This window comes from Microtus oregoni, unplaced genomic scaffold (genome assembly GCF_018167655.1).
Source record: "Microtus oregoni isolate MIOR12 unplaced genomic scaffold, Mior012 000013F_ref0000133, whole genome shotgun sequence".
In the NCBI taxonomy this organism is placed as follows: domain Eukaryota; kingdom Metazoa; phylum Chordata; class Mammalia; order Rodentia; family Cricetidae; genus Microtus; species Microtus oregoni.
The window spans coordinates 42,348,613-42,363,609 of NW_024543072.1; the positions used below are offsets into that span (position 1 = coordinate 42,348,613).

General features: G+C 41.6%; 1 protein-coding gene across 1 annotated transcript in view; it reads left to right on the forward strand.

Annotated features, from left to right (window-relative positions):
- Positions 1–14,997, forward strand: part of Axdnd1 (axonemal dynein light chain domain containing 1) — a 78,367-nt gene that overhangs the window by 18,954 nt on the left and 44,416 nt on the right. The window contains exons 10-14 of the mRNA XM_041662452.1: positions 1,045–1,149; positions 3,968–4,088; positions 10,474–10,575; positions 12,759–12,922; positions 14,434–14,509. Coding sequence (XP_041518386.1) covers positions 1,045–1,149; positions 3,968–4,088; positions 10,474–10,575; positions 12,759–12,922; positions 14,434–14,509 — 568 coding nt within the window. The remainder of the gene's footprint in view (positions 1–1,044; positions 1,150–3,967; positions 4,089–10,473; positions 10,576–12,758; positions 12,923–14,433; positions 14,510–14,997) is intronic.

Consider the following 14,997-nt stretch of genomic DNA (forward strand, 5'->3'; position numbering starts at 1 on the left):
GCCAAGCAGTGATTTAAATAATATAGTTTCTGTCTGATGAGAAATGAGCCAGCAGCCTGAGAACAATGGAGAGGAGTGGTTAGAGGCAAAGGCTCTTGTGCCTTCAGTGATTAACATGAAAACCAGGAGAGCTGGGTCCTGGGAGAGAGGCAGAAGGCTGGCTTACTCTTTTAAACTGAAAACTAAAATTCTGCCTGTATTTGATAGAGAAGAACCTGTTCCACATTATAGATACTTATTTTAATCATGTTTCCGGAACACATCCAGGATTGTAGATGTTAGTGTTCAAATCCCAAAGAAAATAAATATACTATAGTGTTGGCAGAGGGCACCAATTTGTTATTGAAGACTGTTGGTTCATTCCTGGCTGCTTAGACCTGAAACAATCATACAGAAACTATATTAATTAAAACACCACTTGGCCAATCACTTAAGCAGGTTGCTAGCTAGCTCTTATATTTTAAATTAACCCATTTCTATTATTTTATATTTTACCATGAGGCTTGTGGTTTACTGGCAAAGGTTCTGGCTGGTGCTTTGTGTCTTTCTCCTCCGGGGGCTACATGGCGTGTCTCTGATTCTGCCTGCTCTTTCTATATATCTCTTTCAGCCTGGCTTTACTCTGTTAAGCCATTGGCCGAAAGCAGCTTCTTCATTAACCAATGGCAATAAAACATATTCACAGCATATGTCACCTCCCAAATCACCATAGCAATATGGTTTGGGGCTAACCTTGTATCAAGATGACCAATGGCAAGGATGAAGAGCACAGGCAAGGCAGACCAGAGTGGGTACAGCATCTGCTCCTGCTGTGTTCTAGAAGATGCACCTGTCACGTGGTTTGCTTTTCCTGTCAGCCCACGTCCATTGCCACACCTGACGAGAGTCCACCCAGGATGTACGCTGGAGGTTTCACCTTGGTTTGAGGGTAGAAAACGAAAGGAGGGGATGCACAGAGATTATATGCAAGTCTGGTTTCTAGGGTCGAAACTTTTTTGGAAGTTTTTGAGTTTGAAATTTTTTTCCTCCCCCTTCCCCCTTCAGGGAACTTTGTCTGGTTCGGGCCCATGACAACAAATTAACAAAGGAGGCAGAGAAGGCCCAGAAGGATTTGGCAGAAGCTATTTTGGAAGCAGAAAAAAATGCAAAGTGAGTTGCCAAAGCTTATAGTACTTGATAATGGAAAGAGATGTTTAATCATCTGACTTTCTTGGGACTGCACTGGCCCATATGTAAAATCCAGGCTGCACCATCGCCTGCTTCCTAGGGTGATTATGAAGGCTAAAGGTGACAGTTAACAGAGCCCTTCAGGTGCCATCTCTGGCTCGGTGTCAGTTAATGAAGCTCTATGGGCACATGCCATGTTTGTATCCTGCCTCTGGCTGCTCTGGAGGAGCCACATCTGTGTCTGTTCCCTGAAACACAGTGAAAGCAATGGTGTGGCAATGCAATATTCTGAACCTATTGTTTGCATTTGAAGAGACTGGAGCTCCTGCTGGACTTCACAGTCAGACTTCACTTAAGACTTAAGGCTGACAGCCCACTGTGTGCTCAGCGGTTAGTTTAACCTGCCTTTAAGAGAACATTATAACAATGAACTTCATGGGTTTTTGGTTTTTTTTGTTGTTGTTGTTTTGAGACAGGGTTTCTCTGTGTAGCTTTGGAGAGGTCCATCTGCCTCCGCCTCCCAAGTACTGGGATTAAAGGCGTGCACCACCACCACCTGGCTCCAAGTAGTAAACTTTACAATTTAAACTACTGCATAGTTACCATCTTAAATTATGTACTCTTTCATCCCCTGGCCCAGAACAATGCATGTGTGCTATGATGTTGCCTGGAAACAGCAAATACAAACACTGAAAGCAATTTTGTAAAACGAATGTCCATTATGGATATTGACTGATAAACAACAGTGTTCGTAGTACTGTTTGTTGTCGGGGTCACCTGGGTCAGCTGGAGTCAGAAACTTAATCCCTTGTAAAACTGTTAAAGATGTCTGTAAAGTGTCCCTTTCCTTCCCATATGATGCTTTTTGTGCTGTTCAAAGCCTTTTGTTAGGGACACACACAGACACACAACAGACAAACAACACACACACACACACAGAGGACAGAGAGACCGAGAGACCCTTTGGGCAGGCACAGATTCAGGCTCATAGCACAGACAGACAGAGAATGAAGAAACTGGTGACATGAAGTAGAGCTTTAAATCTTGATTTGCTCTTGGTTAAATGAAAACAAGGGGACATGTTTTATTTCTTTCCTTCATATGATGCTGTTACATTATTGGTGACTCAGTTAATCACTAATGCATTCAATCAATGTAATTAATATTAATAAATTAAGTCTAAAGACAGCAGTGTGAATGTTCCTCTCATTCTTTCTTGTAAAACTTTCAACTATTTAAATTTAAAAAAGTGTGTGATATGGTGCATATGTATGTGTACGTCTGTGATCACCTGGTATGCATCATGGAAGCCAGGGGCCGTGTACCTTCTTCCTCTATTGCTCTCCACCTTAAACACATTTTATTTTATCTGTGTGGTATTTTGTCTGCACATGTCATGTACCATGTTTGTGCATTGTCTCTGGGGCCCAGCAGAGGGTGTCAGATACCCTAGAAGTGGACTTACAGATGGTTGTGAGTGACTGTTTGGGCAGTGGGAGCCAAATACAGGTCCTCTGCGAGAACAGCAAGAGTTCTCAGTGCCCGAGTCATCTTCCAGCCCCCATTTTTGCTCTTTTATAAATTAGGGTATTCGTTATTTTTACAAAATTGTCATCTGTCAAGCAGAAAGGAAACACATCATGTGCCCCAGGAATTTTCCTGTGTGTGCCAATCTAGTGACTTTCCTCTCAATTATTTTGAGCATATGGAAGAAGACTTAAAGTGGCAGTTCCTGACTCATGCCAAGAATATAATTCTGTGTCACTGCACTTTAAGTCTGTTAGCAAATATTAATGAGGAAAATGCCATTTGCCTGTCTTAGTTAATGTCCTATTGCTGTGAAGAGACACCATGACCACAGCAGCTCTTATAAGGGAAAACATTTAATTGGGGCTGGCTTATCGTTCAGAGGTTTAGTCCATTAGCATGGTAGGGAGCATGATGGCACACAGGCAGACATGGTGCTGGAGAGGAAGCCGAGAGTTCTGCATCCACATTGGCAGGCAGTAGGAAGAGAGAGACTGGGCCTATCATGAGCATCTGAAACCTCAAAGCCCATTCCCAGTGACACACTTACCCCAACAAAACCATACCTACAGCAAGGCCATACCATGCCACTGCCTGGTGATTAATCATTCAAATCTGTGAGTGTATCAGGGCCATTCATAGGACCACAGTCACTTTGTGATTTCTGTGTTTATTCTTTTCATCACATTTATCTAGTGTGTGTGTGTGTGTGCACGTGTGTGCACATGCACGTCCAGGCACACACCTGTGAAGGTGAGAGGACAGCTCACAAGGTCAGTTTTTGCCCTCCACCATGTTTAAGCCAGGGTCTCTCTTGTTTCTGCCACTGTGCTTGTATACTCCAGGTAACTATTGAACAAACTTCTGGTCAGTTCTCCCATCTCTGCCTCCAGGCTCACTTTATGAGTGCTGGGATTAGGTACATGCTACAGTGTCTGACTTTTTATGTTGTTTCTGGGGATCTGAACTCAGGGAAGCATCGAACTTGCAAGGCAAGTGCTCCTATCCACCGAGCCACCTCTTGGGGCTTATTCTAACTTGCTCATTAGATACAATGGTATTTAGAAGGTCCATTGGGTGTATTATTTTTGTCATGACTACCATAATATTTGAAAATAAAATGTGAACTTTTTTATTTGACTCTAAAAGGTATTATCAATCTACCCAACAAGTATGCCAATTACCTTATGAAGAGGCTTGAAGGAACAGGTTGCTTATTTTCATAACAAAGATTTGTTAAGTATCTAATAGATATTTCTTAACTTTCTTTCAGAATAGTAGAAGATTACCATGACTTATATACATTACAGAGAGGGAGGATGGAGAATGACATCAAACTGCTGATGTCAGAAAGAGACATTTGGAGCTCAGCCACATACGAATTGGCACTAAAGGTTTGTTCATCTGGACTTACAGCTCATGCTCTGATATTGACTAACATTTTTTTTTTTTTTTGGTTTTTCGAGACAGGGTTTCTCTGTGGCTTTGGAGCCTGTCCTGGAACTAGCTCTGTAGACCAGGCTGGTCTCGAACTCACAGAGATCCGCCTGCCTCTGCCTCCCGAGTGCTGGGATTAAAGGCGTGCGCCACCACCGCCCGGCTTTGACTAACATTTTATTTGACAGTTTTCAATAATACATACAAAAGGGACAAGAAGAAAGAAGATATTTATTGATCAAATCATAGGTTTTGCGGGCACTGATGGAAAGTTTCTTTCCTCTGTTGAGTAACTGAAATTGAAATTTATGCCCTGGCAATGCTGAAGCATGCATGGGCAGCCTGTATATGGCAGTTCTGTTGAACTTGCTCATACTGGATTTCATGGTCTAAGTTGATAAGGATGACTGACGAGGTCTCTTTTTCAAGAGGGCACCGAAGCCATCATGTGGTTGCTGGGAATTGAACTCAGGACCTTTGGAAGAGCAGGCAGTGCTCTTAACCACTGAGCCATCTCTTTAGCCCTCTGCTAGGTAATTAGCTGTTGTGTAATTCAGGGCTGTTTTCTTCTTTAACTGGAACCTATAAACTATGACTATAATTTTTTTTTTGGTTTGGGCATATATTAACACTTTTAACTTTGATGTATGCTAATTTTTAGATATAATATACACTAATCCCTAGAGAAGGTAGTATGGCTAATGTGTACTAATTCTAATGTCTGTAAAGGTAGCTCTTAGTTGTTCATCTCATGTAACCACATTAGGGTCCTTGGCTATCATGTCATGTGGGTTATTTTACCTTGGCAAATGAATGAGGGAACCTGTAGAATATGGTGGTAACGGTTTACAGTGAGAGCAAATCCCACAGGAGTCTACATTTTAAAGACCCATATATGCTGGCTCCCTGTTCTGACCCTAGGTAGATAATAACATTGAGTTCTGACCCATAGAAAATTTAAAAATCTGACCCAGCTGGATTGGTTCAAAATTCCACTGGTGGCAGGCCACCAGGCTTTCCTTGCAGACAGCTTGCATGATAGAGCTGTGCCAAAGTACTCATTAGTACCATGTAGTGGCTTGTCAGTTGCTTGGAGAACATACAGAAGGAATTCTATCAAAATGTTCAGGTATCCTAAACCTAGAGAGAAAGTTTACATACTGGGCAGTGGAATCAAAACTTTCTTACTTGGAAAAAAATAAGTCCAAGAAAGGATTACATTTTAAAATGTAAAAACCATGATATTACAAATGTATTAGAATCAATTATGAGTATAAATGAATATTTTATGATACATAGTGAGTTCCAGGACAGCCATGGATACATAGTTAGATCTGTCTCAAAAAACAAAAACAAATGAACAAACAAGCAGAAAAACTAGGCTTTGTAAAATCTATATGTGTATGAGGGGTGTAAATGTGGACAAAGCCTGAAAAACTAGAAAGGAGAATAAAAGAGGGTAAACTAGGTGCTGAGGGAGGATGGGGGAAGGTAAAAGGACATGTGGAATATGAAGGAGGAAAAAAACTGGGTGCAGTGTTCTTTAATCCCAACACTTGGGAGGCAGAGGCAGGTGGATCTCTGAGTTCAAGGCCAACCTGCTAGGGAGTGAGTTCCAGCACAGGCCAAGCTGTACAGAGAAACTCTGTCTTTAAAAACAAAACAAAAAACCAAAAACAACAGAGAAAAACAGAGGAAAAGAGACTGGGGTGATAGGGAGGAGTGGGGTCAGAGGCTATGGATGGGGAGTAGGGAGATGAGGGGGAAGGAGAATCACAAATGCCTTGGTGCCAGACCCATAATACCACTTTTGGGTATATATCCAAAGGATGCTCAATTGTGCCACAAGGTCATGTGCTCAACTATGTTCATAGCAGCATTGTTTGTCATAGCCAGAACCTGGAAACAACCTAAATGTTCCTCAACCGAAGAATGGATAAGGAAAATGTGGTACATTTACACAATGGAGTACTAGACAACAGAAAAAAAATGACATCTTGAGTTTTGCAGGCAAATGGATGGAGCTAGAAAACATCATTTTGAGTGAGGTAACCCAGACACGGAAAGACAATTATCACATGTACTCATTCATAGGTGTTTTTAAACATGAAGCAAAGAAAACCAGCCTACAAACCACAATCCCAGAGAACTTAGACAACAATGAGGACACTAAGAGAGACTTACATAGACCTAATCTACATGGGAAGTAGAAAAAGACAAGATCTCCTGAGTAAATTGGGAGCATGGGGACCTTGGGGGAGGATTGAAGGGAGGGAAGGGAGGGGAGCAGAGAAAAATGTAGAGCTCAATAAAAATAAATAAAAAACAAAACAAAAGCCTTGGTGCCAACATTCAACTTCCTGAGGCCTTTCCTCCTGCAAACTGCACATTTAAATTTCTTTTTCTCTTACTTGCTCATTTCGTCATAGACCTGCATAAAAGCGATTACTAATAACCACACGACAGAGTCAGTATTAGGCTGTCTTAAAATCTCCTCTATCAAATTATTTACTTCATTACTTTTAAATTTAGCCTCAGGCAGATTCTTTGGACAAGGGCAGAAAGAAGCCATAGTCTTCGCCAAAACATCACAAGAATATTCTCTACCCCAGTTCTAATATTGTTTTCCTTTAAAACCCCTGGAGCCGTGCCTCTAGTCCACATTTATCTCAGCACTACTGTCTTCCAAACTCCTACTACAGTGGCCTAGTAAGCTCTGCTTATAGCATTCAACCTCTTTTCTAGTCAAAAGTCTCAAAGTTTTCCACATTCCTCTAAAAAGAATCACACTGTCAGGTCTGTCATAGCAGTAATACACCTCCTGGTGCCAACTTCTGACTTAGTTGCTTTTCTATTGCTATGACAAAACACCATGGCCACACCAGCTTATGAAAGAAAGTGTTAGTTGTGTTTATGATTTTAGAGGGTGAGAGCCCATGATGGTGGAACAAAGGCATGGTGACAGGAACAGCTGAGAGCTCACATCCTGATCCAAAACAAGGAGGCAGAGAGAGGGTGATGTGGGGTAATGGTCTGTATTCTGTCAATTATATTTTAAATAAATGCTGATTGGGCAGTAGTCAGGCAGGAAGTATAGATAACCAGACAGGAAATAGAGGTGGGTCAATGAGAACAGGAGAATTCTGGGAAGAAGGAAGTCCTAGTCTGCAGTCCTGACCTGGCCACAGAGCAAGCAAGATTTAACTGCCTTGCCAAATAAGGTACTGAGCCACATGGCTAACACAGACAAGAATAATGGGCTAATATAAGTTATAAGAGTTAACAAAAAGTCTGAGCTACTAGGCCAATCAGTTTATAGCTAATGTAGACCTCCGTGTGATTTCTTTGAGAACCGGGTAGAACAGAAACCTCAGTCAACAAGAGAGTACACAGGGAATTGTGTCATTCTTTTGAAACTTCAAAATTTGCCCCCAGTGACATACCTCCTTCAACAAGGCCACATCTCTGAATCCTTCCCAAACAGTTCTGCCAATTGGGGACCAACTGCTCAAACATGAGACTGTAGGGCCACTCTCATTCAAACCACCACATCCGTCACACACAGGACTATGTCATCTGTAGCAGGGACACTTTGACTTCCTCCTGTTGTTCCTTTCCCTTCTGTTACTGCTCTAGCTGTACTGAATAAGGGTGGTGACACTGAGCACCTTTGCCTTATTCCTGAATTTATGTTAAAATTGTGTGTGTGTGTGTGTGTGTGTGTGTGTGTGTGTGTGTGTATAAAGGGGACATTAATGGTAGATTCCAATGAAATACAGAGGATTAGGAAATACTTTGGATACTTAAAAAACTACAAAACATCTGGATACTGTGTGGGCTAGGGATGTAGCTCAGTTGGTAGAGTTCCTGCCTAGCATTCATAAAGTCCTGAATTTGATCCCCAGGACCCCATAAGCTGGGAATAGTGGTACGAGGATCAGGAGTTCAATGTCATCCTCAGCTACAAAGAGAGTTTGAGGCCAGCCTCAACTCAATAAGACCTTAAAAAATCAAAGCAAATGAACTGGAAAAATAAATTCCTAAATATATATGATTTACCAAAAGTTAAATTAAAAATAAGATTAAAGCAGTACTAAAAGGATCTCTGTGGCCAAGTGTGATGGTACACTTCTCTAATCTCAGCACTCACTCAGGAGACAGAGGCGGGTAGATTTCTGAGAGTTTGAGGCCAACCTTGCATAGCAAGTTCTAAGTCAGCCAGGACAACATAGTGAGACCCTATCTCAAAACAAAAAACAAACAAACAAACAAAAAACCCACGAAGATAAGCCCAAGAAAGGATGGATTCACTGCCAAGTTCCCAAACATTTAAGGAAGAACTAACACCAGCATTCTTCAAACTATTCCAATAATGTGAAGGGAATTACATATCCCCAGACTGTCTCTACACTGCTCTTGTTACCCCAGAACAAAGGCTGGGTACAGACACAACAACAGAAAAAACTGTAGACCAATTTTCTTGAAAACATAGACACATAAACTTATATTAAAATTATATTCAAGAATACACTAGAATCAAAAATCATGACTAAGTTGATTTCGTCCCCAGTGATTCAAGGTTGGTTTAAGATATACAAATCATATACATATATATATTATATAATATATATTCTATAAAAAATATATATTATATATATATCCTACAAATAGACAAATATCACAGTTGTCTGATTAGATACAGAAAAGGCATTTAAAAAACTTCGACATCCCTTCATGATAAAAGTTATCAAGAGACTGAAATAAAAGGAACATATCTCAACATGATAATAGCTATATTCAACAAACCATATCAATATTTATAAATGGGGAAAAACAGAAATTATTTCCTTTAAAATCAGAAAAGAGGGTCTGGGACAATGGCTCAGTCAGCATAGTGCCTGTCATGCAAGCATAAGGACGAGGTCAGTTCCCAGAGCCCATGTGAAACATCCAGGTGTAGACATGTCTGTAAGCCCAGCCCAGGGTGGTGGCCGAGACAGACAGCATGCTAACCAGGTTCAGTGAGAGACCTGCGTCAAAAGATAAGCTGCAGGGGCTAGTGAGATCGCTAACTGGGTGAAAGTACTTGGCACATAAACCCAATGACCTGATTCAGCCCCTAGAGCCCACATAAAGGTGGAGAGGAGAACTCGTCATTCTCAGATCTGCTTGTGTGCACCATGACATGCATCCCCACTATCTTACACACTAACAATAATGTAAATGCATTTTTATGAAACAATAAGGTAGAATGACCGAGGAAGATACCCAGGGTAGCCTATTTTTTAGGCACTAGGTCTCAAAATGGCACCCAGTTCCTGTCTCCCAACTCACAGAGAGAGACAGAATGAGATTCTTGTCCTCTACTGATCTGTCTGCCAGAAAAATCCCTGCCTCACCAAAACCTGCAGCAGTTTTTGAGGTTTGTGAACACTGTGGGCTTGTCCTGTGGGTGGACCTGCTGGTCTGCACCAGGGCTACTGGCTTCACCTCTTGGCCGAGTGTTCTGTTTGGGTTGGGATGCAGGGAGAGCTGTGTTCAGATTGGCTCCTTTGCTTTCTTTTTAATTTTTATTGAGTGTGTGTGTGTATGTGTGTGTGTGTGTGTGTGTGTGTGTGAGAGAGAGAGAGAGAGAGAGAGAGAGAGAGAGAGAGAGAGAAGGAGGAGGAGGAGGAGGAAGAGGAGGAGGAGGAGGAGGAGGAGGAGGAGGAGGAGGAGGAGGAGATAGCATATACATGCTGCTTTGCTTAAGTGGAGGTCAGAAGACAACTTTGGGCTTTGGTCCTCACCTTCCACTTTGTTTGAGAGAGGGTCTCTGTCTCTGTCTTTGTCTCACTCTTTCTCTCTCTCTGCCACTGTAAACACTAGGCTAGCTGGCCCGAGAGCTTCCAGAGACTTTCCTGTATCCAGCTCCCATCTTGCTGTAGATGTACGGGGCACACAGAAGTGCACACTGCTGGCTTTACCTGGGTTCTGGGTATTTGCACCCAGGTCCTCAGGTTTTATCTGTTGGGTCATCTCTCTAGGTAGCTTGGCTTCCTTTGTGGTCTTTCATCATTGTCTTTGTGAAATCCTGAAGCTGTCCTCTCTGTGAGGATTAATCTGTCTTTTCTTTATCTGGAGGGCAGTTTATGGTCTTCTGTCTTACCCGGAAGTCCTGAACTCTAATGTACTTCCAGTTCAGTAGTCCTTAGAAATGTGTAAATTTGTGATTCAGATTATTAAAGTAAGAAATTTTGATTGAAGTAATGACTAAATAAAAATCAACATGTGAAAACATTATAAGTAAACTACAGTGTTTAAAAATGTTTTAGATTCCTGATCATAGTACATCTTTTATAGGTAATTGAAAGAAATAGAGTCATACTGGCTAAAAAACTCTACCTCAATGAAAAAGGCTGGAATAAATATGCCAAGAATTTCATTATAATGCTGTCAACTAAGGTAAATCCTGTTACATAAGTCACGGGTAAAATGACTGTAAGTGTTATGTTTTGACACCATAGGCTTTGCTTTGCCAAACCCGTAGATTCTTAAGTACAGTTCTATAGTTATGCTTTGTTGTGGGTAGAATGAAAATATAAGGGAAGGAATAAAGACTCTCAATTGCATTGTCTTCCATTGTAATCAAAGCAACACATCTAAGTCTAATGACACTCCAGAGTTTCATAGAGTTATTATTATTCGTGCTTAAAAGATAAAAGAAAAATAAGAGGTGGTGGTTGGTTGTAGTGGTGCATGCCTGGAACCTCAGAACTCGGGAGTGCGGCAGGCTTGCTTTTGGGCCACCAACCAGCTCCTGAACATGACACAGAGACTTATTAATTATGAAAGCTCAGCCTTAACTTAGGCTTGTTCCACCAGCTCTTATAACTTAAATTAACCTGTTTCTCTTTATCTACGTTTTGCCTTGGGGCTTTTTTTTCAACCTTTCTTTCATTGTGTATTTCCTACTCTGTGTCTGTCTGTCCCTCTTTGTCTCCCTTGTTCTCTTCTCCTGAATCTTCTCCTAGATTCCCTCTCCTACTTGTTCTCTCTGCCTGGCAGCCCCACCTATCACTCTGTTGCCTCATATTGGACCTTTTTAGACCTTAGGAAGGCAAGGTGAAACAGCAACACATGTTTACATCATTAAACAAATGCAGCATAAACAAATGTAACACAACTTTACATAGTTAAAGTAATATTCCACAACACAGGAGGCTGAAACAGGAGGGCCATAAATGTGAGGTCAGCCTGGGCTACAAAGAGAGGAGGAAGAAGAGGAAAAGGGGGAGGAAGGAGACATTATTGATGCATTCTTAGACAATTTTATGAGAAAATGTATTGATCACTGTGGTGGTTTGAAAGAAAATGACCCCCAAAAGCAATGGCACTATTAGGAGGTTTGGCCTTGTTGGAGGAAGTATGTTACTGTTGGGGCAGGCTTTGAAGTTTCGTATGCTCAGGATACCAACCAATGAGTCAGTCAACTTCCGGTTGCTTGCAAGACGCAGCACTCTCAGCTCTAGAACCATGTCTTCCTGTATGTTCACCACCATGATGACAATGGGCTGTAAGCGAGATACCCCAATTAAATGTTTTGTTTATAAGAGCTGCTGTGGTCATGTTATCTCTTCACAGCAATAAAAACCCTAACTAAGACAATCCCCAAGAGAGAAAATAAACTAGCATTAGTGCGTTTTCATCAAGTCAAAGCATTTACACCAGTCATTAAGCTCCTCCCTTTGAGCATAGCAAACATAGGTTTATTAGGGAAATGTGAGAAAGAACTACAGAGAGTAGGGGCTGCGAGGGAGGAACACCTTCCAGTCAAAATACTTATTTTTAAATTTATGTACATGTGTGTGTGCTTGTATGAGTTTATGTGTACCATGTGTGTGCAGTTGCCCTCAGGCCACAAGAGGGTATCAGCTTCCCTGGAACTGAAGTTATGAGTCACCAGATATGGGTGCTGGGAATAGAACCCCAGGCCAGCTCTCTGAAGATTAGTAAGCATTCTTAACAACCAAGCCATTTCTCCAGTTCCTGTCATCTAACTGTTAAAATAGTCCTCTGAGGTATATATTAGTGTCTTTATTTTATGGATAATAAAAATGAGCTTTAGACTAAATAATGTCACTGTCTAGAATTCACATTCAGTTCTGCCTGTTTTTCCAGTTTCTGTCCTTGCCAGTAAGTCATTTTGCCCCTGCAAAAACCCTGTGGGAAAACTAGGTTCTTGTTGCAAAGGGAAAATTCTTATTACTAATAATATGTCCCACAGAAAACCCATTGCCATGGTGTCTCTGACAGTGTTCAAAAAGAGAACTATCTGGGCTAGAGAAATGGCTCAGTGGTTAAGAGCATTGCCTGCTCTTCCAAAGATCCTGAGTTCAATTCCTGGCAACCACATGTTGGCTCACAACCGTCTGTAATGAGGTCTGGTGCCCTCTTCTGGCTTGCAGGCATACACACAGGCAAAATATTGTACACATAATAATAAATAAATATTTTTTTTAAAAAAAAGAGAACTATCTTTCCAACTACTTGACCCACTTCCTGTGAGTTCTTCTATGATTCAATGGTACATGTCAATCAATGTTTGTTATATGAATAAACGAACACCTTGATTCTGTATATTTTAGGACACTGCAGACCTTGCAGTGCTGCAGAAGTTGACAGGAAAATGGAAAAGGTTAGTGAACAAATTTAAGCAGGAGGTGGAACACACGGAGGAATCCACAAAGGAAAAATCCCAAACTGTGAAAGCTGGGATTCTCAAATGGCAGCAGTTCTTCAGTGCTAACATGTGGGTGTACAAGAATCTTGCTTTTTTTTGATTTTATTGCATTATGTCTGGTAATGCAGCCAGCCCCATCATTAATTCCTGTAGCACCGAGTTTGCAGGGAGGTAAGAACATCCCTTCCTGGGCCTTGAATGCAGGTGCTTTCCAGTGCTGAACACATGTGCAGCCCTCCTGATTGCCCTTGGAGCATCTGGGAGTGAGTTTCTAGAAAGGTGCACAAGAAGACTTGTGCTATCCCATGAGTGCATTGACACAGAGGTACATTTTAAGTACCATTTCTATTTCAAATTTAATGTAGTGGTTTCAGTTTTTCAAAGCCCTTGAAGACTTCCCTATTAGTGGAGGTGAAAATTCTGAAAACCGACAATACACCACGAGTGGCTTCGTGCAGCCCACTTGGCAGCGAGGGGAGCCCAGGTGTCTGCTCCCTTGTGCTAGCTCTTACCTGTAAGCCCTCATGAGGTGGAGGTAAAGATCATGAGTTCAAGGCCAGCCTGCTACATAGTGAGCCCCTGTTTTTATAAATATTCTTCAAGCCTTCACTTGCAGGTCTTCATTGCTAAGTATACCTGCTTTTCTGATTTCTAATTTAAAAACTGAACCTTTGGCTTTTCCTCATTTCTGACTCTTTTTCCATTACTAGCCACGAGCTCCAGGATGCTTTTCCTGACACTGGACTCTGGCACTGTCTTTCTGCACACTGTCCTGCCCTCCCCCGTTTCTAGATCTGCTTGACAACCTCCAAGTCAGCTCCAATGACGTTTTCCTCTTCTCCATCTTCCTCCTGCTAGCACCTGTTGGGATTTTCAGCTCGCTTGCCTGTAATAAAATGGTCTTCAAGTTCCAAAAAGGGTTATTTTGTTGTTTAAAAAATTAAACAAGCCGGGCGGTGGTGGCGCACGCCTTTAATCCCAGCACTCGGGAGGCAGAGGCAGGAGGATCTCTGTGAGTTCGAGGCCAGCCTGGTCTACAAGAGCTAGTTCCAGGACAGGAACCAAAAGCTACGGAGAAACCCTGTCTCGAAAAATCAAAAAAAAAAATAAATAAAATAAATAAAATAAAAATTAAACAAATCAATAAAATATAAAAGAATAAAGATAAAACAGCTTTTTCCTTGTACATGTCAGAGAAATGAAAGGGCACTTCTGGTAAGGAGTTGGGACTCCTGACCTGATGTTCTCATAATTGTCCATCTGTCAAGCTTCCTGTCCAGTAACTTATTGTTTGGCAGGAATTCTTAGGATGCCCTGGTCTCAGGTTCTCAAGATGAGAGCTTGCTCTTTAAAGAGATGCCCTGAAGGCTTTAAGCCCCATAACTTGACTAGTTAGAATCAGAGTTTATTATTTCTAATTGTTAATTTGAAGAGGAATTCCCAGAAAAGAGGGGCTGGGCCTGGAGGCTGTCCTGAAAGGTGGTGGAGTTAACAGGTAATGTTGCTGTTCACGTGTGGACTTCTGGGTTTCTTTGTGTGTGTCTTGTTCTGAGACCTCTCTCTTGTTGTTCTTCTTCCAGCGGAAAAGAGATTGTAACCCATGGTAAGGGGAACCCTTTCGCTTCAGTCCTTATCGACTTCAAGGAGTTTCATAGGGTAAGACTTCCTCAAGATAGTCTGCCATTCTACTGGCTGGTGGCAAGTGTGATGGCTCGCACCTGCAGCTGAGCCACATTTTATCCTTTAGAAAGGCACGTCAGGGTTTATGAATGACACACACACACAAAGAAAAAACCAACCTAGCTAGGCTGTGCGGTGAGAGAGGCTGAGTCTCAGTTGAATTCTTCCCAGTATAAGTATCATTTCTGCTCTCCTCATATTGAGCTTTCGTGTAAAGGACAAGCTGCACTTTTAAAATTAATTACATTTTTATCAGTCATGGGAAAATATATATAACATAAATAACGTTTTAGCCACTGAAGTGTATAGGTTATGCCATGGAGTGCATACGCACTGTTACATGGTCGAACTTTCCAACGAAATTGCTACTCATGAAACAATAAATCCAGGGCTTGCTTTCCCGCAGCCCCTGACAAGCATTATTCTACTCTCTGTGAATTGACGGTTCTAGTATTGATCTCTCT